At 42.9% G+C, this 24,793-nt stretch overlaps 1 protein-coding gene across 1 annotated transcript; it reads left to right on the plus strand.

Moving 5' to 3' along the window:
* The first annotated feature begins 9,007 nt into the window (after positions 1–9,007).
* LOC149456975 (olfactomedin-4-like) lies at positions 9,008–22,925 on the plus strand. The gene is made up of 4 exons (XM_089684220.1): positions 9,008–9,152; positions 11,750–11,962; positions 12,981–13,131; positions 21,360–22,925. Exons 1-4 carry the CDS (start codon positions 9,090–9,092, stop codon positions 22,169–22,171), a joined length of 1,239 nt encoding a protein of 412 aa, XP_089540346.1. The 5' UTR covers positions 9,008–9,089; the 3' UTR covers positions 22,172–22,925.
* Positions 22,926–24,793: the final 1,868 nt, after the last annotated feature.

A 24,793-nucleotide genomic window follows, 5' to 3' on the forward strand; every position in this document is an offset into this window, starting at 1 on the left:
TTAGGTGGGTCCTTTCTGTGAGGTGGTGCACATTGAGCAATCCCTTTAAGAGTGTGTAATGAAATGACCTACAGGTAAAAAGCAGTTTCTGTTACATTTACTATGTGTGTAGCAAGGGGTAAAGTGTTGTGTTTCTGCTCGCCACACCTGACAGGTGACAGGCCAGGTCCCATATGCCTGGCAGTGAGCTATTCTAGAAGTTCCAGTCCTCATGATTGGTTCCTCACTGGCACTCCATAACCATAGGCACGTGTGGCAACAGGTCACCTTTGGCTGCAGCACAACAGGAGAACTCTCGGTGTCTCAGTCCTTTGGTCCCTGGCGTTGGCACAGACACCCCAGCAATAGGTCTGCACTGATCTAGGTCCCTGCACACAAGAGGCTTACAGTATGGTGGCAGATGGTATGTGCAGAAACCCCACATTGCAGATCCTCATTCTCAAGATCCCTACTCTGGACTGCCCGAGCTTCTGCACCTTGCCCAGGAAAAGTTTCTCTTCCCCTATATACAGAGAGTTATGAGTAGTGAAGTTCACAGCTACTGTCAGGGAATGGGAAGATCACCGCGGCGATCGAATCTGCACATGCGTAGAATCCTGACAAGACATACAGGCAGGCAGGCACTAGGACCCAGGCGCGCCTGTCACCAATGACTGCGCCGGGCAGGCACTAGGACCTAGGAGTGCCTGTCAGGAGTTGGGTGGGCTATTTAAACCCAGCTCTTGCAATGCTCTAGTGACGTATATGGTCTTACCTGTTTCCTGAAGTTCCTGTTTAGTAGATTGTCTTGTTGCCGACCCTGCCTGATCCTGATTTGCTGTCTGTCTCCTGTTCTGATCCTTGGCTTGTCTGACCATTCTCCTGCTTAACCCTGCACGTTCTGATCACCTGTTAACGAACCCGGCTTGTGACCTGTTTATTCCTCTGCCTGCTGATTTTGTACCACGCCGCCACCACTGTTACCGACCCGGCCTGCCTGACGCTGCTCTTGTGACCTCCTCACATCAGACTCTCACCTGCTATACACCTCCAACGGTGCTTCTACCACAGCTGGGTGAACTCAGGGGCCGCGACCTGGTCTCGGCCTGCTCCAAGTCCATCCCCACCATCAGGGGCGCTGGTGAACAAGCAGGTAGGGACTTAGATTCCGCGCCTTGGGAGAATCCGGTCTGTGGAGCGCTAGAGGCTACCGCTGTAGGATCCCTGACAGCTACATCAGGAGACATTTGTTGTAGAACTACTTAAGTTGACAAAGCTGACTTTTAACACCTTATGCTTTAGTGTTTAAAAACAATAACTGAAACCCAGTTGAAGCCTTACAACTTTTAATCTATTTATAGTCGCGTGCACCCACATGCTGACAGATAACCATATGCGATTTGGTTCATTCGGATTCACATGGCACCAGTCGATGTCTAATCAGCTCATCCCATTTCTCTTGGTGGGTTGGACTAGCAGGGATGTATAGAAGGCAATGCTCCAGACAAGGTGTTGTCACACAGACAGAGTGCCCTCAGTCAGGCTCCTTGGCTGTAAGGCTGTGTAATAAATAATTGTGTTAACAACACAGTGTTATAATTTCATATTTGCCAGAGAGCTTTGTATTCCAGGCAGGGAGGGAGATTAGTGACAGTTTGTGAGACTGAGTTTTTTTTCTAGAGAATTTTTTGTTCTAGAGTGAAACTCTCACATATAGGTAGACTGTCTCTACAATCTAGCTAGTGTCCCATTGTCTCACTGTTCTGTGTGTGAGGGCAGGCAGGTAAAGGCACTTATTTCTTTTGAATAAAGGAGGGATCACCCAAGTGAATGACTCCGCACACACTTGCCTTGTCCACCAGTGCTCCTGGTGCTAGTGAGTGTCACTGTGACAGCAACAATCAGCGGCACCACCAGTCCACCATCCTTGGAAATTGAAAAAACAACAAGCAGCATGTTTCCCATTTCACACTCTTCATCAGCTACTACCACGTCCATAGCTACTACTAAGTACTCTTAGCTCTGGTCAAGGGGAAGTTTTCCACCGGAGGTAACAGCAGCAGGAGAGCAAGCAGTAGTAGTCAGCTTAGCAGTCCACGCATTAAATTACAAAGGCCAGGCATGGAACTTGCAGCTGGCAGGGTTAAGACCAAGGAGTACTGGCCACCCAATAGTCCCAGGCTGTTTTAGGATTCTATCCCTACAACCAACGGCAGTATAATTACAGGCAGCAGTACCAGTACTGCCATCACTGCCACAGAAAGTTCCTCATCCACAACTATAACACATAGTATTTTCAATGGTAAGAGCTGGGCAATTGCAGTGAAGTGTTTTCCAAGTGAAGTGTTTTCCAAGTTCCCATCCGTATTGGGTTGAAACCGCTGTATGGAGTGAAAATAGTTGAAACCGCTGTATGGAGTGAATGTCCCAGAACTGTCAGAAATAGTCTATTTCTGACAGTTCTGGGACACTCACTCCATACAGCGGTTGAAACATTGTATCTATTTTTTTCCATAAATGACATTCTGCAAATACACTTAGAGGAGCGCTGCAGATACACTTTTTGCCGGCTTGGAATTAATCTTATTTTCATCCTACTTCTTCTTCTTCTTCATCATCCTCATCCTCATCCTCTGAAGAAGAAGAGGATGAGGATGAAGAAGAAGAAGAAGAAGAAGAAGAAGAAGAAGAAGAAGAAGTAGGATGAAAATAAGAATAATTCCAAGCCGGCAAAAAGTGTATGTGCAGAGTTCCTCTATTTCTGACAGTTCTCTGACAGCTCCTTCACATGTACAGCGGTTGAAACATCTGTATCCTAAATGGAAACTAATAGATACAATTTGTATCTATTAGTTTCCATTTAGGATACAGATGTTCCAACCGCTGTACATGTGAAGAAGCTGTCAGAGAACTGTCAGAAATAGAGGAACTCTGCACATACACTTTTTGCCGGCTTGGAATTATTCTTATTTTCATCCTACTTCTTCTTCTTCTTCTTCTTCATCTTCATCCTCATCCTCTTCTTCTTCTGAGGATGAGGATGAAGAAGAAGAAGAAGTAGGATGAAAATAAGAATTCCAAACCGGCAAAAAGTGTATGTGCAGAGTTCCTCTATTTCTGACAGTTCTCTGACAGCTCCTTCACATGTACAGCGGTTGAAACATCTGTATCCTAAATGGAAACTAATAGATACAATGTTTCAACCGCTGTACATGTGAAGGAACTGTCTTAGAAATGTCAGAAATAGCGGAGCTCTCTGCAGGGACACTTTTGCCGGCTGATCGGGAAAATTTCGATTCGCGCACCCGAAGTAGGCAAAATTTCGGATTCGCCGCGAATCGAAAATTTTCTGAAATTCGTATCGAATTCCGGTTCGCCTGGTTCGATTCGCTCATCTCTAGCCATTAGGTTTCTTCCTCTCTCTCTTCGGGAGAGCTCCCTGACCTAGTACTTGGTGGTCGGCTTTGGCTAACCAAAAGGAAAGGGGTCTGCCAGGCCTTTTGGCTAGTGCACGTTTTTTGTTCACTTATGGGTTTTTAGTCCATGGAAGAAAAAAAAATGTACATATTGGTGTTTGCCATTGGTAATGCATTGGTAATAGGTTAATTACTTCAATTAAATAATGGCACTAAATGCATTAAATCTTAGCTAAATCATGATAACTGAAATTAATGAAATTTGAAAGAATGACTAAATCTTTAATCACTGTACTTAACTAAAACTCTAACATTATTAAATACAAAACCTATTTACACAAAAAAAAGGAATTATTGTTAAAGAGCACCTGCTAACTCTTGAATATATTATTAACTCATAGTGTGTAGTTATAAAGTAAATAGCTCCAAGAACTTTGGGCGTGCCAACAACAGATTTTTCAAGACAACTGCTTGCTACACCTCCTCCATAAGGGTTATACAGTATATATAAAACTTAGCGTCCACACTCAAGGCAGTTGCAGGAACAAGATGCTGGTCCTACTGCTGCTGGCTCTTGGGATAAGTTGGACTTGGGAAGCATTGGCGGTATGTACAATGTCAAAGGGAGATTATAATGGCTTTGGGTCACATCTGTTTTGTTTTTTATTTTTCATGCTTTTAAACTGATAAACTGTATCATATATAACACGAACAAACAATTAATATATGACATAGGATTCCCAGAACTGAGAGTTAACTTAATAGACAGCACAAAAGTATTTTTGTTACCTTTCTAGCTGATCAACTTGATTGAAACTTTGGACTGAACTATCCAATGAGTGAATAATCACTTGTTTGATGGCAACATCATGGTTACAGGAAACTGTACAGCAGTTAGAAAATATTATAACATGCCTGGTGAAGCATGTCAAGGTATTGTTGGGCATATTGTAATGGCTTTTTTGTGGCATTGGCACAGTAAAGGTTTCTCTCCAGCAACCCAACCATGCAGCTTATTTTTGTTCAAGTATCATTGTATTGTGCTCCTTGAAACAACCACACCATCTTTTTCCATAGCAGCCTGTAATTCTCTTGAGGTTACCTGTGAGTTTTAATTGTATCCCGAACAATTCTTCTGACACTTGTGGCTGCAATCTTTCTTGGTCTGCCTGACTTTGGCTTGGTATGAAGTTATCCCTATATTTTCCATTTCTTAATAATGGATTGAACAGTACTGACTGGCATATTCAAGGCTTTGGATATCTTTTTATATCCTTTTCTATCTATATAAAGTTACCTTGTTATGCAGATATTTTGACATTTCTCTTCTGCTTCACATGCCTCAGTATCTAGCCTGCTCAATGCATCCATGTGAGAGTTAACTCACACTAACTATACACACACTAATTGTTACTGTACTTAGAAAGCCACAGATGTGGGAAATTAACCTTTAATTCCCATTTTAACCTGTGTGTGTCACCTTGTCACCATGGCCAAACATTCCAGGGAATGTAAACTTTTTGACCAGGGACATTTGAGTGATTTCTGTTATTATTATAATTTAAAAAGGAGACAAACAGCTATGTGATTATAATTGGCTGCATAAGATCACTATCCTTAAATAAAAAACAGTTTTTTGGCATGATCGGTCATATTCTCAATATCAATGGCAACATTTCACAATTTCTAACTGTATATTATAAAAAAATGTATATATATACTATATTGTCAAAAGTATTGGGACACCCCTCCAAATCATTGGATTCAGGTGTTCCAATCACCTCCATGGCCACAGGTGTATAAAATCAAGCACCTAGGCATGCAGACTGCTTCTAAAAACATTTGTTGGTACTGTGATAGGTTGTCACCTGTGCAATAAGTCCATCTGTGAAATTTCCTTGCTACTAAATATTCCACGGCCAACTGTCAGTGGTATTTTAACAAAGTGGAAGCAACTGGGAACAACAGAAACTCAGCCATGAAGTGGTAGGCCACGTAAAATGACAGAGCGGGGTCAGTGCATGCTGAAGTGCACAGTGTGCAGACGTCGCCAACTGTGTGCAGAGTCAATAGCTAAAGACCTCCAAACTTTGTGTGGCCTTCAGATTAGCACAACAACAGTGCGTAGAGAGCTTCATGGAATGGATTTCCATGGCTGAGCAGCTGCACCTAAGCCTTACATCACCAAGTGCAATGCAAAGCGTATGCAGTAGTGTAAAGCATGCCACCACTGGACTCTAGAGCAGTGGAGACCTGTTCTCTGGAGTGATGAATTCTGTCTGGCAATATGATGGACGTGTCTGGGTTTCGTAGTTACCAGGAGGACGGTACTTGTCTGACTGCATTGTGCCAAGTGTAAGGTTTGGTGGGGAAGATTATGGTGTGGGGTTGTTTTTCAGGGGTTGGGCTTGGTCCCTTAGTTCCAGTGAAGGGAACTCTTAAGGTGTCAGCATACCAAGACATTTTGGACAATTTCATGCTCCAAACTTTGTGGGAACAATTTGGAGATGGCCCCTTCCTGTTCCAACATGACTGCAGACCAGTGCACAATGCAAGGTCCATAAAGACATGGATGAGCAAGTTTGGGGTGGAGGAACTTGACTGGCCTGCACAGAGCCATGACCTCAACCCGACAGAACATCTCTGTGATAAATTAGAGTCGAGACTGCAAGCCAGGCACATTCGTCTGACATCAGTGCCTGACCTCACAAATGCGCTTCTGGAAGAATGGTCAAACATTCCCATAGACACATTCCTAAACCTTGTGGACAGCCTTCCCAGAAGAGTTGAAGCTGTTATATCTGCAAAGGGTGGGCCAACTCAATACTGAACCCTACGGACTAAGACTGGGATGTCATTAAAGTTCTTCTGATGGCAATATAGTGTATATATATATATATATATATATATATATATATATATATATATATATATATTTTTTTTTTTTTTTTTTTTTTTTTTTTCATTCAGGGACTATTCTTTTTAAATAAATTCTTTTAATGTTTTCAAAAAGGAAGAAAACATGGGATAGAAGGTTTAAACACATTGGATCTATGTATAGCTTATGTATAATGACTCATTGCTTGACATATCACAATTTGGTTCTAGAAAAAATGTTGTTTACCTTGGTTATTACACTATAATTGCTTCAGGCTAGGGAAGCCACTCTGCCCCCTCTTGGGGGTGTTTGACGGGCAGTAGAGAAAATTCTGAATAATGGGAGGCAGAATCCTGACCTACAACCAAAACAAGAGGGTCTAAAACTCAAATGTCCCAGTAAGCAAACCAGGTTGAAGCATGGATCTAGAATGGGATCCCAGTTTGACTCAGGAAAACATGTCCCAGTCCTAATTTCTAGAAAATAGAGTACTTTAGGTCGGCTTTAAATGAGAACTTCTAGGAAATATATGAAAATACCTCATAATTCACTTATGTATTCTTTAACCACTTGAAGATCAAGCCTTTTCTGGTGCTTTTTATTTACATATACAAAATCAGTATTTTTTGCTAGAAATTGTCTCAGAACTCCCAAACATTAGATATTTTTTGTAAAGCAAAAGTCCTAGAGAATAAATTGGTAGGCTTTGCAATTTTTTTTATGCCACACAGTATTTGCACAGCGGTTTTCCAAACTGAATGTTTTTGGAGGAAAAAAATCCACCTTTTGAATTTTAATGTCCAAAAAAACACAATACATACGTTTTTGTAAAATATAAAAGATAACGTTACACTGAGTAAATACAGTACATACCAAACATGTCTTGCTTTAAAATTGCGCACACCCCTACAACAGCGACAAACGACGTAAATTTTGCTATCCATAGGTGATGCTTTAAAAGCCTTTACAGGTTACCATTTTAGATTTACAGAGGGCTAGAATTATAGCCCATGAGCTGACGTTCGCAGTGATACCTCATATGTGTGTACTGTATTGTAGTTTGTGTGTGCGAGAGACCAATGCATGAGTTCGACTTTGTGCACAAGCATGGAGGGACAGTGGCACTTTCATTTTTTTTAATTATGTATTTATTTGTTACACTGTCACTTTCAAAAAAAAATTTTGATCACTTTTCATGTAAACATCCCTTGTGACAGCAATAGGCAGTTGACAGGTGACAGGTACTTTTTATGGCGGGATCTGGGGTCAATAAGACCCCAAATCCCTCCCCTGCCCATGAAAGCAAGATCGGTGTGATTGAATGGTTTTCTTTTTTAAAAATGGTGCCGTGTATTTCCAAGTAAACTGGAAGTAATGTTAGGTCATCACTTCCGGGTTACTATTTAACAGAACCGAACAAAGCCGATCCAGTCTTAGTTCGGCTTTGTGACCAGCCAGCGGTAGCACTGGCTGGTCGATCTGGATTCTTGGTGCGATGGGATATTCTGTTAAAGCCACTGTAGGTGGTAGGAGTGCAGGACATCCCCTCCCGCTGCTTGTAAGAGGGATAGAGTGTTTAGTTAGCTGCTCCAATTGCTAATACAAGAGAGCCAACTGTCGGCTGTGAATAATGGCACCGGGATGATGCCTGCAGCTACAGGCATCATCCCGGTATTACAGCTCACACTCCACTGATGTACAGGTACATCGCTGGAGCTGATGTGGTTTAATTTAGTTAAAAATCACTGTTATTGCATTTTAGTTCACTTAGCTTAGATACCTGAAATCGATTTTCATAGTTCCCATATGCTACAGGAAAAATTAAATAAGGCCGTAATGAGGTAGAAATATCTATGTGGGCTTAGAAGTGGGAGAAAGTGCGACCCAGAGACAGAGAATGAACGGAGGGTCAGCACAACTACAGTTCAGAGAGAGGTTAAAATCTGGATCGTTTAGTGGTGAAGGGGTGTAGTTCTTACCTGATTGGAGGCCTAAGGTTGGATGGGCAGGGCAGAGCCGCAAGGGTGGTTCCTGCAAAGGATAATGGGTATTCATTCCGGAAAGTTTTGGAGAGAGGAAACTTCCCTCCCGCCCTAAATTCTGGGTGCCTGGTGTTCTTGGGGTTGTAGGATACGATTTTGTGGGTGCACATTTATAGGCAAATAATTGTACCAAACCTACAGGAAACTAAAATAGGGAACATTGTCACAGCAGTTTAGAGGGTCATGGGGTTTTTGGGGGTCAGTGTGTAACTATATTTTTACAGATTGGGGACCCATCTAGGGTATGTTGCTTCCACCTGGTTAGTTATTGGTGGTTATCCCTGGAACTAGGTCCCCCGGGGGAAAATGTAAGAATATGTGAGGTCATAACGTCTTCGAGGCCGGTCAGGGTGCAGCTGAGGACATGGGAGGTTACAGTGATAAAGTGTACCTTAAGGACACCCTAAGACCCCTTTCCTTGTTGCATTGTTAAAATTGTTTTAATTGATGTTATTTATTCGTTTGTCAATAAAAGGTCTGCTGTGGCCATTTAAACCCATGTCATGCAGTTTGTCTTTATTGTAAAAGTTTAAGGACCAAGGTTGACGAATCTTTTAGTCAAGATCGGAGTGGGCACAAATATTGTTCTCTAACAGTACAATAAGCAGATAGGAGGTGAGAAAGTGTCACAGCTGTGAAATGCAGACATTTTTACCATTGGTGCATAATTCTTTTTTGACTCTCTAGGATAGTCCGGTGGTTGGGCATCTGAATAATGAAAGCATCTGTTACTGCTCTGTCAATGTTCCAGACATCATCTTCCCAGCAGACAGAATGGAAATCCTTGAAAAGTCCAACTATAACCTAAGTCTTAGCTTCCAAAAGGAGATCACACAGGTACAGATAGAAACACACGTAAATATATACCTGTATATATATATATATGATCCATATTTTTAGATACAGATCTTGTTTTATTGAACTATCTATACCAGCCTTTCTCAACCTTTTTTACCCCAAAGAAACACTTGAAATTATTTTCAGGTCCCAGGGAACCCTTGCTAAAAGTTATATCTGCAGCTCACAATATGTTATCAATCAATATCGGTAGCTCAGATCTAATCACAAAAAAAGGAATGACTATATCATACCTAGTGTTTTTGCATCAGAGAATCATTTTTCACACTAAAATGTTTTACATTAAAAAGTAATTTTCAATTATATTCCCAAAATATTTATAATAAAACAGAAAGTTTTAAAGGATAAGTTCACCTTCGTTCACCTTTTTTTTCCCCCCAAATTTCAGCTCCCCTATGTACCAATATAGCATTAATCTACTTTTTTTGTAGAAATTCAAAATCTTTCCATTTTTTCTGCACACCCTTATCTTGCTGTCCAGATGGCTGTCCAAAAACCTTCTCTATTACTTGTGCCTTACTCCCGGGAGAGACTTTGGGTCATGGCACAGGAAGAAGTTGAGCAGCTGACCTGATTAGCACTCCCTGCATTATCTACCCTCCTACCTCCTACCCACTTCCAGGTGCATGAATATTAAATGAAATGCAATCAATCAGTGATCAATGTTCTCACTAAATACACAGACATCGAATTTTATTTTTCCACCTTAACTGTCATCTTGTATAGATCATTCATTTGGCAGAAAGTGCTGAGTGAACTGATAACAGCCTATATGGATACAGCTGTAGTATTGAAAACAGAAGAATTGTGTTCTGGGTTCTGTAAAGTTCACCTACACTATACAACCTGATTGTAAAATCTCCTTTAAATCTACCATCAACTATGTAGTGCAAGGGCCTGCCTGATTGGATAGATAAGTGGGTCCTCCTATTCCATAGCTCTGGAAAATCTAAAGTAAATTGTAGATAGATGATACAATCAGATTGTGTATGGCCATCTTTATACAAGTACATAGGAGGGAATGAATGGAGACACTCAGCTGTCAAGCCCCGTTCACATCTTTGCGGAAGCGGGAATTCTTCCTATTTTATTAAATTCTATTCGAATTTTAAAATTCTAATTTTAGAAGACAGCTATATTATTTCTTTTGTATTCTATTTTTTTTTTTCTATTCTAGTCTTTTATTTTCTATTCTTTTCTGTTTTATTCTATTCTATTCTTTTTGAAATTCGAATTTCGGTAGATGGCTATATTATAATACACACAGTTTTTGAAGGAAATCAGCAATAGTCTGCAATATAGTATGTTTACATTTCAAATTTGTTTTTGAATTAATTTTGAATACGATTCAAATTCTATTTGAATTCAGTTTTAATTTGGATAATTCGATATTTTGGACAAAATTTAATTTTGTTATTTCGGTTTCATTTAAATTCCTTACTATTGTAATTCAGAAATTTGGATACATTGCAATCTCAAAATGAAAATTTAGTACGAATTTCAACTGGGAACAAAGCAAACCACACATGTCTAGTGATGATGTGAACAGCTCATAATGCCTTGCTATCCCTGTGTATTCTAAGCTGTACATGTTGGTGTGCTGTCCATTGGCTTTGAGTCCAAAAGGAGCACACATCCTGGGTTATAAACACGACTGTTGCTTATGGTGCTGTTCAGGCAGCACTATCACCCTAGGATCAGAATACAAGAAATTGGTAGGATCACCAGTTAAATAAAAATAAAGATCATAAAAAATAAGGAGGAAAGGATGATGCCAATGGAACGAGTGGAAGGCAAGCTACTGTTTCACTTTGGTTTTATTTCCATGTTTAATTACAAGTGTAATTTAAATTTTTTTTTAACATTTTTGATAGAATGGAGAGGGATTAGAACACCTGACAGTTTTTATTGCTGTCTGTGTCCCCGTTAGGGAAGTTCACTGTCTCTATTTGTCCTGTCTACCATTATCATTGAAAGGGAATGAAAAAGAAACTCCCAAATTTGGGTTGACACTGGTAATTATAGGGACGTCTTGCAAAGGCGACACTAGTTCTGATGACCCTGGTGACACCCTGGGTTTCCCTCATTTTGGAGGGATTTGCTCTCACTTCCTGTTTGGCTACGGGACAGGAAGTTAAGAGAAATCTTTCCTATGAGACACTGATCCCCCCAAAAAACAGGACATAGGCTATAACTCTCACTCTATCCAAAATTAAAAAAAAAAGTTAGGAGTATATGAGAAAAATTAATGCATGTGAGGTCCCACCACTGTCTTCCTGCTGCAGCAGCCATATCTCAGGTCTCACATTTACATCTGGATTCTCACTTCATTCACTTACACTTACACTACAGAGGATGCAGAAAGGAGAGTGAGACTCTATTACTTGGCTATATAATAGTGGCAGCTGAGGCTGGAGCAACTGGAGAAACTGTTGGAGCCACTCACAGAATATAGGAATTTGATGTTGATTAAGTTCATTTATGTGCAACAAAACAGGACATATCAGTTCAGAATTGGCTAACTTGTCAACCACACACTTTTGTTTCACTTCCACAATTCATCCTGAATTTGCCAGCTTCAAGCCTACCAAAGAAAAATAGATGTGCACATTGAAATGTTGAAGAACTTGACAAGAAGAGTGCAGATCATGCAGATGGGAAGAGTTGCCTACACTGAACTTGAGTTTGAACTGATAAAGACAGAGATCACACAAATGGAGGCCATAGTGCAGGAGCTCCGAGCTTCACTGAATGGGTCTAATGAGAAAGTGGAAGCACTGTATGCAGAGGTAGGTGATCTTTCTTCTATATTCAGAATTAAAGAGCCATTGATATGGAAGTGTTCCATACCATACACCACGCTGCTGCAGTCAGGGCCCAAGGTTCCCAATACAGCCAGCCTGACAGCACCCCCCCCCCCCCCCCAAAAAAAACAAAAAACAAAACACACAGTTTACTATGCTTCAGTTATGAAGCTGTGTTCATACAGGAATGGAAGGGGCTGGTAAATGCAACATCTTTACCTAACTCTTCCCCTGCTCTCTATACTGAAGGATCCTATTGTGTGCCTGCAGCTGCCGATGGGAGGGAGAGGAGAGAAGCTGGCAGAGCTGCAGGAGTGGGGCACATGGGGGGAGGCTGGGCAACAGAGGAAAACTTATGGTACACAGAGAGGGTGATAGGTGTGGTGGAGGGGCAATTACTGGAACCGATCCCCTGTATGGCTTTCTCTGCAGCAGCTGAAAGCTAGCGGAAAGGAGAAGATAAGAAGCCAGCTTTCATATGCTGCAGAGAAAGCCATACAGGGGATCGGTTCCAGTAATCACCTACCTTTAGCAATTTTACCACCAATGGCTCTGGGGGTGTTGGGGCAGCAGGATGGGGGTGTGATGTGCTGTGGCAAAAATAAAAATGATCCCTTGGTGGGGTCCATAAAATTAAGACTCCCACTACTATTAGTATTTTTTAAAATTTTTTAATTTTAGATAGAGTCCATAAGGTTTAGACCTTTTATTACAGCCTGTTTCGCTGTTGGAGATCTTCCCTTGCTTCCTGTCATGATGACTTTAAAAATCACTGAAGTCTATTCTTTAGGATAAATCATGTAATATAAAGGGCAGCATAGAAAGCTTTCAGAAATTCCCACGCCGCCATTTATAAAAATAAATAATAAATCTCATTGGTTCGCTTCTGTGATTGGAGGGCATTCAGGAGCCCATAGGACCCATACGGAATAAGAGGGAACTTTGTGATTTTTTTTTTTTACCTGTCTGTTGTAAATCAGTTTATCTTTTTCTATAATCTTAGGTTCACAACATCTCTGTCACGGTGAACCAACTGGAAAACTATGATAAAAACAATGTCTTGGCAGTCCGAAGGGAAATTGCTTCCTTACAAAGACGTTTAGAGGAATGTAAGCATAATCAGACACAGCAGTCACCTTTTCAAGTGGAGTATGGTAAGTTTGGTGTTTACCAGGTGCTGTTCTTGGAAACTGAAGTCCAGGCAGACAGCTAAATACAAGGATATACAAGAGCTATTTTATCTGTCAAAGAATTTGTATTTCTGTATTTTTTTGCTTGGGATTTACAAAGTGCATCCAGACAATAGAACCAGCCTAAATATCTGACTGTTCTCTACTGCAAGTACTATAAGTAAAACAGGTCTTCCTCAGCATCCCACCACCAGCCTATAATTGGACAGTGAAGGAAAAGCAGTAGACCCACTTAACTCTTTGGCATTCTGCTCCCTCCTGTTATCAATAAGCACCTAGTTAGCACATGAGTATACCCAATTGGCTCCTTATGCTGCTTCTACCTTTCCCAATCTGAACTCCACTGAATAGTTACATATTTTTTGTAGGGCTCCAAGTCACGTATACTGTCTAATACTTACCTTACCTGCAAAATATCAGCTGTGCAGCTCATCTCACCCTACAGCCACTTGGTTCTATCTTCGCACAGAGTATGAACTCACAATAGAATTCAATGCACACACAGAACATCAGTACAAATGTAAAGGTAACGTGTTGTAGGATTGCCAGCAGGTGGAGCTATAGGCTTCTATTAACACGTTATCCTCTATTTCAGAGGTTGGCAACCCCCAACATGAGTGCACAGGTGGGCGCATGAAGCCTTCTCTGCTTGCACACCAAGACATTGTCTGTAATTCACAGTTCTGTAGGCTGTCAGTAACCAAACCTGGTGCATCCACCTCCTTGACCTCATTGAAAACAGCCGTTAACTGAGGACATTCTCATGCTGGCCCCCCCCCCCCCAGCCAGTCAGCATGATTGAACATGGTGGTACACTAATTTATGAAAAAAGAAAGGAATGGGAAACAAATCATATTTAATTTACATCTGTTTATGTATGTAGAGCTAACCGCATTGGAGCCGCTTGGTAATGAGGGTTCTCTGTTCTGCTCCTAAACTCCAAGAACTCCATCAGCCCCTCTCATACACCTGGTTGAATGAAAGTTACTGCAAGCACTTATAAGAACACAAATATAGAAACCTTTAACTCCGCTGTGAATTAGCACCAGGAAATAAACACAAGACCATTTAGTGGTAAATGTTAGTGCCACGCATATATTATTATTATTATTATTATACAGTATTTATAAAGCGCCAATAGTTCGCTCAGCACTGTACATTACAAAGGGGGACAGAACATGTGACAGAACAATACCAATACAATGCAAAACATGAGGGGATTGAGGGCCCTGCTCTTTCGAGCTTACAATCTAGGAGGGAGGGGATGGTGGCACAGGAGGAGATAGCTGTGGGGGATGGAGTGGTAGGAAGAGTGGAGGAGGTCGGCAAGTTAGCAGGGGGTGGGGTAGGCTTCCCTGAAGAGATGGGTTTTCAGGGTGCGCCTAAAGGAGAGGAGAGTAGGTGATAATCTGATGGGTTGGGGCAGGGAGTTCCAGAGGATGGGTGACACCCTGGAGAAGTCCTGGAGGCGGGCATGGGAGGAGGAGACCAGGGAACTAGAGAGAAGGAGGTCTTGTGAGGAGCGGAGTGTGCGTGCTGGGCGGTACTTGGATATTAGGTCAGTGATGTAGTTCGGGACAGTATGGTGGACAGCTTTGTACGACAGCGTTAGGATTTTGAATTTGATCCGTTGTGTAATCGGAAGCCAGTGGAGGGATTGGCAGAGGGGGGTGGCGGAGACAGAGCGGTTGGAAAGGTGAATGAGTCTGGCAGCCGTATTCAGGATCGACTGAAGCAGGGATAGCCAGCGGCGAGGCAGGCCAGTGAGGAGGGAGTTGCAGTAGTCGAGTTGTGATATGATGAGGGAGTGGATGAGCTGTTTAGTGGTTTCTGGGGTTAGGAACATGCGTATTTTGGCGATGTTGCGCAGGTGGAGTCTGCACGAGTTTGTTAAAGATTGGACTTGGGGTTGAAAGGATAGGTTAGAGTCCAGAATGACACCAAGTACTCTGGCCTGCAGGGCGGGTTTGATGGTAGCGTTGTTGGATGTGACGGAGAAGTCAATGGGGGGTGGTGTCCGGGCTGGGGGGAAGACAAGAAACTCGGTTTTGGAGAGGTTCAATTTAAGGAAGTGGAGTGACATCCAGTCTGATATGTCGCTCAGTAGGTGTGTGATTCGGGCTGAGACCAAGGGGGTGAGGTGGGGGGCTGGGAGATAGATTTGTGTGTCGTCGCATAGAGGTGGTAGTTGAAGCCGTGAGAGTGTATGAGTTGGCCAAGGGAGGAGGTATAGATGGAGAAGAGAAGGGGCCCGAGGACAGAGCCTTGAGGGACCCCAACAGAGAGGGGGAGTGAGGGGGAGGTGGTAGCATTATAGGAAGGAGCGTTGTGACAGGTAGGATGAGAGCCAGGAGAGAGCAGAATCTCTGAGGCTGAGGGAGTGTAGTTTTTTGAGGAGGAGTGGGTGGTCGACTGTGTCGAAGGCCGCAGAGAGGTCAAGGAGTAGGAGCACTGAATAGTGGCCATTAGCTTTGGCGGTTAGCAGGTCGTTGGAGAGTTTGAGTAAGGCAGCTTCGGTGGAGTGTAGGGCCGGAAGCCGGACTGTAGGGGATCGAGGAGGTTGTTGTCGTTGAGGTGAGAGCATAGGCGGGTGTAGACTAGGCGCTCGAGGAGTTTAGATGTAAATGGGAGCAGGGAGATGGGTCTGAGGTTGTTTGGGTCATTAGGGTCCAGGGAGGGTTTTTTAAGTATGGGGGTGATGTGTGCATGTTTCAGAGGGGAGGGGAAAGTGCCGGAGGAGAGGGAGAGATTGAAGATGTGGGTGAGGGAGCGTAGGATGGAGGGGGAAGGAGGTCGTAGGAGTTGTGAGGGGATAGGGTCGAGGGGCAGGTGGTGAGGCGGGCATCAGAGAGGATCTTGGAGACTTCCTCGATGGTAGTAAGGTCAAAGGTGCGGAGTGTTGGGGGAGCTTCAGTATGAGGAATGTAGGGTGGGGTGGAAGAGGAGGTCAGAGCAGTGGTGGGGCCGTGGGAGAGGGGTGATGAGGGGGTAGCTGAGTGAGGGTGACGGGGGTTGGAGAGAGTTTGAGCAGCGACGAAGCCCCTGCGGGTTATGTCGAGGGGGAGGGGGGATAAGGGGGTAGCTGTGTGAGAGGGGAAGGGTTGAGAGGGCGTGTGAGTTGCGGCAATGTCCTTGCGAATTGTGTCAATCTCGTTTTTGAAGTGATTGGCAATCTCAAGGGCAGTGAGTGAGGTGCTGAGCGGAGGTGGGGGTGGAGAGAGTAGAGAGTTGAATATCTCTATATACTATACACAATCTCCTAGGTACATCAAAAAACGTGATTTTAAACACTTGTGAATACAATGACCACAATTTATAGTCCTTCATATGTGATTTTATCCACGCATATATAACTTTGTGCCAAACAGGTGCTCCTTTTTCCTTGTGTCCACATATATTCTTAAAGGTGCTCCTCCACCAGAGACATACATATATACTCTCACCTCCTTATATGACCCAAATTGCATAGGACAAATAGCACCTTTCCCTTTTAACCTGGGTAGGTGTAATGTAATATTAGCTCCAATCTCCTCTTCATTCTGCTGCAGATGGTCTTGTCTCCTCTTTATCCCACATATCCTCCGCATATGAAAACAGAAACTCTTGCCATAGTGTAGTACTCAAATGTTCTATAATTTATTTAAAATAACTAAGTGCACTCACATTTAAAAGTGTCCTGCTGTGACACCACAGTAAAAACGCCTGTCACAATACGAATCCAATTCATTCAGGAAAATCCAGGATGGCAGCTCGTAAACTTCCAGTTTAGCGGCTTGACGACATCGGCCCACCCTACGCGTTACGTCATGTCACGTGACTTCCTCAGGAGACCATCTGTAGCAACAGTTTTCTTATATGATTCCTGGGTGATCTTAGATCTAAATGTCATAAAGATTAGAAACTGGGGTTGATCTAAGGTCTGAATTGCAGAAATTGGGTCTGAACTGAGGTCTAGGGGTACAAATATTAGAGCTATTCTAAGCTCTTTATGTGATGATGTAGGGCTGTGTACAATATTTAATGAGTTTAACTTGCCATTAGCAATGCAACTGTGAGTGCAAACACTGAAAACCAAGACTGTGGATTGCTATCCTTCAGTTTCAAGCTAGTGGTCTGATGCTTTCAAAAAAAGAAGTTTATTTGCAAAAGGTTGCTGACCAGTGCTCTACTGTATTTTCTTAGCCTCTTTGATACAGGTTGGTCTCTGCCAGGAGTCCACTTGCTCAGCAGGAGATCTGTCCACTGATCACTGCTGAGCAGGCAGATGGCTGGTCCATGTCCACTCCGCTTATGCAGAGCAGATACAAATGCTTTCTGCTCTCCTCTATGGACAGTCGGATATAAACAGACTGCCTGTCTGTTTACACCTGATAGTGACAATAGCCAGATGTTAACCAACTTTGTCTTGCAGGAGTGCAAAAGTAGGTTAACTCCTGTGATCCAGAAGAAAAGTATGACTAAAAAAAAGCTTTGGCCATACTTCTCTCTTAACTTTGCATATTAGAGTCCCCTGGATTTCAGGGTTTCCAGGGAACACAACTGGGTTGATTTACTAAAATTGGAGAGTGCAAAATCTGGTAAAACTGTGCATGGTTACCAATCAACTTCTAACTTCAGCTTGTTCAATCAAGCTTTGACAAAAAACCTGGAAGCCGATTGGTTTCTATGCAAAGCTGTACCAGGATTTGCACTTTCCAATTTTAGTAAATCAACTCCAATATGTGTTTGAAGGAATGTAGAGGTTCCTTATACTGTACGTGTAACCATTGTAGCAAATTTTATAAAAACAACTTTTATTTAAACATTTAAAATGTAAAAGCACTCAGCACTTTTGTTTTTGACAAATTCGTGCTTAAAGCCTAGCTCCAGAAAAAGTAAATTTCCTGAAAAGACAAGAACCGAGGGCGCACTAGCTGTGTGCATTACCTTTATGATATGATCTAGTTTGTTTGGGACTCACGCACTGGACCAGATCATGCAGGTCACTGGATATTGATGGGCTTTACAATTTTATGCTGTTTGTGAGTATAAATCTCTTTTAACACATCAATAAATGTTATCACAAAGGTAATGTGCAAGGCTGGTGCACCCTCTATCTCCCCAGTCCTCAGGGGCTGCAAAGTCTTACAAATAGTGAAGTAGCAAAAGATCGGTGCTTCACTATTACCGGAACATTTTTCTTGAGCTCGGAGGTTGTTTTTTTTTGTTTGCAAAGTAAATTTCCTCCCCACACTACAAGGGTTAAATGCTCTTTTAGGTCTAGGGGATGGGAAAAGCAGTTTTACTTCCCAGATCCAACAGCTCTCCTACGCTCCTACACTCTGGAGGTGGCCTATTTCTCATCATCCTTATGTCCAATACAGTGGGCTACACACCTACAGATTTTAGTTGTTTACCCCCAGGCTGCTCTTTCCGTGGATGAGTGCCTTCAGCCACCCCCACACTCACAGCTAGGACAAGGGGAGAGTAATCTGGAGCAGTGAAGCCTGCAAAGGAGAAATGACAGGAGAGAGCCAGGAGATGCGGGCTGTGCTCTCCTCTCCTGTCAGTGGAGCGACAGATGACACAGGATTGCTCTTACATCAACATGTTTAGTGTTTGATTCATTCCCTGGCTACCTACTGCCGAGAGATGAGCAGTCATTGGAGATGATAGGGGGCGTGGCAATCAAACTGTTTCAAGCCCAATTCAGGAGTAATCCTGTGTCATCTGCTGTATGGAAGGGAGAATGTCACCAGCACACCGAGGATCACCAATGTGGGTCCAAAAGTTTTAATGAATGATCACATAGTTACAGCAAGGCAACATTTTGGAGTCTCGAGGGACCCCTTCATCAGCCATGTTCCTTCGTCATGTAAGGGTGTGACGCATGGATTTAATACTGGTGTGTAATGTTAAACTGCAATATGCTCTTTGGTCAGTAGATGGCAGCAAAGTACAAGAATCGATTTTGTAGTGACTTTTGCTAAGACAAGATAAATGCTTATTTACCCTATAAAGTTTAATGAATACTAATTTAGGGGCCGAGTAGGACCCTCAGAAGGGTCATAGTGAATTGTAAATGCAGGTTTGAGGCTGCAATTAAGAAATGACTTACTGCATCACAAACTCTATGGGAAGGGGAGGAGTTCCTGTGCTGAGGAGGAAGTGAAGGCTGGGTCTGGCTGTTGGATGCTGAGGACATCTGGAGAACCTGTGTGGGGCCTGGAAGAGGATTTACGGCTCACAGTGGAATCTGGCGAGGGCACCTAAGGAAGATTCACAACGAGACCAGGAAACAAGTGACTGTATGGTCCGGTTCCGGAGTGGATCAGGAGAAAGCACCAAGAGCCTGCCAGGGAACCGTAAGTGCGGCTTTGCCGCAGCACATCGCACCACACGTGGTCAGTGACATTTTGGATATACCAGAAAGTTACAAGAGACACACTTCACTTTCCTTTGGATTACAAATAGTATTGCGCAATACTTAGGGTGCACCCCAATGTTATATCTTGCTCAGGAACATTCAGGCGCAGCCAGGCTGCTTTCTGGACATTGGGGAAAAGTCCGCAAGTACGGGGTTAGTGTTAGACAGTATTATTCTTACTGTATGGTTATGCGCTGTTATCATTCTGTTTACGTATGCTCAACTACATGATCACTATAACTGTTCAGTAAACGTAATTGTTTTAAAAGAACCACTGTCTGTGTCTGTGTGGCATCGTGTACCCTCTGAATCTGTGGGCCCAGCCCTCGGTCTTCCTTCAGTCACATGCCCGATGAAGTGGTCCTGCGTGACTCTGAAACATTGCCTTGCTGTAACTATGTGATCATTCATTAAAACTTTTGGACCCATATTGGTAATCCTCGGTGTGCTGGTGACATTCTCCCTTGCTGATTCTGTTCGGTTCCAGCTGATGGTTGCTGCAGCACCCACTTATACACACAGCCACACGCAGGAACATGTGCGTTGGGATTGTACTCTTGCAATCTGCTGTACGGATTGCTCCACTGACAGGAGTGAGAACACAACCTGCACCTCTACATGGTTGCCTGTTATCTCGGAAGGGGGGGAACTTACAGGTCAGAGGAACTGTACACAATGAAAGGGGGGGTAACAATCATTTGTGCTGAGATGAAAGGTTTGTGCAGGAGGGGGGATGGGGGCTATTTACGCTGAGAAGAGTAATGGGGATGATGGGGGGGGGATTTGTGCTAGGAGAAGGAATGGGGGGATATGTGCTAGGAGTGGGAGGGAGGTTTGGGGGGAGGGGGAATTTGGGTAAAGTGGGAGGATTTTATGCTGGGAAGGATAATTTGGAGGGATTTTATCTAGAGGAGGGATTTGGGGGAATTTGTCCTACGTGGAGGGATTGAAGGAAGAGGATTGGTGCTGGGAGGAGGGCAATAGTGTTAGGAGGGGGATTGGATGGGGAAATTTTGTTAGGAGGGGAGATTGGGGAGGGGTTGTGTAAGGGGATTGGGGGAATTTGTGTTAAGGGAGGGAATGGGGGTGATTTGTGTTAGGAGGGAGAATTGGGGAGGATTTGTGCTAGGAAAGGGGATTTGGGGAATTGTGCTAGGAGGGAGGACTGGGGGAGGATTTGTACTAGGTGGTGGGATGCGGGGGGTTGTGTTAGTAGAGGGATTTGTGGGGGAATTTATACTAGGAGAGGGGATTGGGGGGGATTTGTGATAAGAGATGGGGATGGGGGGTTGATTTGTGTTAGGAGGGGGGATTTATATTAGGAAGGGGGATTTGGGGGAGATGATTTGTGCAAGGGGGAAAATTTGAGGGCAAAGAGGATGTGTACTAGGAGGGGTGAAGTAGAACTACAGGTGAAGTTTTTTTTTGGGGGGTGCAAGTAGCTAGCCTTGCCAAGGTGCAAAATAGTCTAACACTAGCCCTGGCTATAGGCCATACATTGGTCTTTGTGATGACCAGAGCAGATTTAAATAAAGTTATGTTTTTTAATAATGCATACAGGACAATTACACATTATATATTTAGTTCTATACCCCTAATGTTATTATCAGTGTTTTCTATAGCTTCATGTTTATTATCAGGAAAGACTCAGTGTTGAGTCTTTGATGTCATGGTAAGGGGGATTATGTCTTATGGTAGGAAAACAATTTTAAATATGTTTGGACAATTTATGACAACACAATAAACAACATATGCACAGCTAACATACTGATGTTCCAACTTGCAGGCTCCTGTGAACATGGTGGGATCATGAATATTAGCAAGCCACTTGTGGTCCAGCTGAACTGGAGAGGATCTGGCTACAAAGCTGGTGGATGGGGCAAAGATTCATTTTTTGGATCAACTGAAAAAGGATACTGGGCGTCGATGCTTGAAAACAATGCACTGAATTATTTCAGTAGTGTACGGCTATACAACTCCTATGATGACCTCCTGCTGTACAAAAACTACCAAGATAAAACTGCATCTGATTCTGGCAATGGAGCTGGAATGATATTGTATAACAATTCATTGTATTATAATTGCTACAATAGTAGAGACATCTGCAAGCATAACATGGTCACAAACAAGTTAGAGCGTAAGACCCTCCCAAATGCAGCCTACAACAATAGATTCCCCTACTCTTTTTCTCAGTATCAAGACATAGACATGGCCAGTGATGAAAATGGCCTTTGGGTTCTTTTTTCAACAGAAGAAGCTCAAGGAAATATGGTTATTGGAAAGCTGAATTCCAGTACTCTTGAACTAATAAAAACATGGACCACCACAGTCTACAAACCTAGTATGTCCAATGCTTTTATGGCTTGTGGGACCATGTATGCCACACGAGTTACCAACACTCGACAGGAAGAGATATTTTACATGTATGACACCAACACTGAAAAAGAGGCTAGAATAAGCATCTCGATGGACAAGATGACTGACAACATTCAAAGTTTATCCTACAACCCCAATGATCACAAGCTATATGTGATGAGTGAAGCCTATGAAACCGAGTATGCAGTGTTCTTTAAATCTCTCTCGAAAGAGAAACTTTAAGGGGTGCTTTTAAAAAACAGTAGTCTAATTCCTTCCTAAAAAAGGTACATTTGTAAAGCACAGACTTATGCTTTATGAATGTGGCCATAACTTTGCTGGCTTTAGAGCTCCAAAACCATTGGAGCACTATCAAAATGAAGGAGTAAAAAAACATAAGGGGTGAGCCTGGTCATGTGACTAGACAGGATCCCCTCCAATCATAGAGATTTTCTGCAGGCTGAATAACTAGAATAACAGAATAACCTAGCAATGCATACCACAGAGTAGATAGAGATATGCTTTCTATTATAAATGAACCCCTAGGAACTCTCCCTAGAAATGTTACACACTCTCTCACTTTCTCCAGTCATTTTAAATGTCTAATTTGTTTAATGTTATGCATTCATCAAATGTATTTTTATAGAAAGCTTGGACTTGGTATCGGTAGTCCCTTGAAGGACACCACTTAGCCTGGGAGTAGAAGGGTCAGCACTCTGAGCCAATCAGAGCTGCACTGGTTTCCTCTGTAATATAGTAATATCTATCTAAGCATACTGCTTCCTCTTCATTATCCGGTCACCAGTTGGGTAGGATCCTGGGCTAGACCACCTTGTGTTCAACATTATTTTATAGTTCAGCTAAATATTAGACTTGAATATCACAGGCAAAGTATTTATTTTGGATGGATTACCTAATTTGTGTTTGATTTTGGCTAATGTAAATTTTCATGAATGACTGTATAACAATATATTCATTAAAATGCTTATCTCGTTCAGTTGGCCAATTGTGTTTCTCATCCATTAGTGTCATTCATTTTGGATCCTATAATAAATATTATTAGCAACCCTGGAAAATAAGTCTAGCACTGCCAGAATTTTCTTTTCTTTGTAAAAATGCCTAGCAGTACTAAATTATAGTATTAAAGCCCCTCCCTCCAGCTTGCTATGGGGGCACCTGAGCAGGCTCACTCCCAAGATGCTGCTCTTTGTGTCTATTCACACACAGAGCCACAGCTGGCCCTGCCCCCACTCTCTGCTCTTTGGCTCACTGGCTGTGATTGAGAGCCAATGGCTCTTGCTGCTGTCTCAGCCAATGAGGAGGGAGAGACCCGAGACAGCCAGGTGCACATCACTAGATCAAGATGGGGCATATGTAGATATTGGGGGTCTGGGGGCTGCTGCTGCACACAGATGGTTTTTTACCTTCATGCATATGTAGCACCCTCTGCGTTTAGCTAGATAGGCTTAGTTGTTTTTGTTAGACAGAGGCTTGGTAGCAGCCTGGGATTAGTCAGTCTGGGAGTGAGGTGGAGTGTGTTCAACTCAGGACAGGCTGGGTGGCTGTACAGGTCAGGGCTTCTGGAGCCCTCCCACCCTTCCAGAAACACTGAGAACTTTCTGGAAGAGGGGGCCTAGATCTGCATGTTCAAGGGATCTTCACCAACCCCCTGGCAGGAGGCCAGCGAGGTGACCAAGGACAACCCTTAAATATGGCAGAGCCTGTACAGCAGTGTGCAGTGTTGGGTGGAAGATGGACTGAAGGGAAGGCTGGAATGTAGAACCTGGGATGGGGAGCTACCTACAGGCAAGTTGCTGGAAAGGAGGATCTCCACTGTTCTCCTAGGGAAGACAGCCTGTGCAGCAGGGAAGGAGCCAGCCCAGCGTAAGGCCTGAAGGCAGCCACCAACACACAGTGAGTACTCCTACACCCCCTGGGCTGGAAAACGGGAAAGGGCAGTCAGATGCAAGGCCCAACTAGTTCTCAACTGGGACTACTTCAATGCTAGCTCTTGGGGCCCCTTGCCCAGTGATACCCTCAGTGCAGCTAGGTGAAGAGAAGGATTCATCCGAGCTCCTTAAAGAGCTATCTTTCTGATCCAAATTTTTGTACAGTTTTTGTTGCTAAGAAGTTTGTCCTCAAGTTTTTCAGTTCCTTTGGCATCCCATATACCCTTAGGCCCCATCCAAGCTGTTAACCCCTTAATAAAAAAAACAATAAAAACCAGCTTAAGGACTGTTTACTGACAAGTTTGCAAAATATGGAACATGCATGTTGTCTGGCTGTGCAGACATAGGGGGACCCAAAACAAATCCAGCGGCCCTTATGAGGGTAGTGCTACACATAGAATGAATGCATGAAGGTAAAAACCTTGAGTCTTTACAACCATTTTAAGTAGTACAAAGCAAATATGTGTTTCTGAGTACAGGATTCCGTATACAGTATAACAAGTTGAAAACAGAATTGCTTGTCACTTACCAGTTTTAACCCCAATTATATGTATGATAAGTTTCCAAATTAACTCTCCTGGTTTAGATTTACATACTTGAAGACTGACATGTTTAACTCCCTTTCTGTCCATTTTTCCATTTTCAGCATCAATATACTTTGATTAACAATTACTTGGTCATGCAACTTTGTACCCAAATTAATTTTACATATTTTTCTTGATACAGAAAGAGTCTACTTTTGGTGGCATTTAGCCCTCATGCAAACTGGGCATTAACGTGTTTCTAAACCCACAACAGTAAAATCAGTCTGTATATGCAGTAAAGCATGCTTGTTATACTCACTGTGCAACCTAAGGGGTTAATCCTCTGCATTGTGTAAAAAGGCTGTTCGATCCTTTCTTCTCTGTTACTCCCC

The sequence above is a fragment of the Staurois parvus genome, unplaced genomic scaffold (assembly GCF_062004578.1).
Source record: "Staurois parvus isolate SC_StPar_1 unplaced genomic scaffold, SC_StPar_1.0 ptg000340l, whole genome shotgun sequence".
Lineage (NCBI taxonomy): Eukaryota > Metazoa > Chordata > Amphibia > Anura > Ranidae > Staurois > Staurois parvus.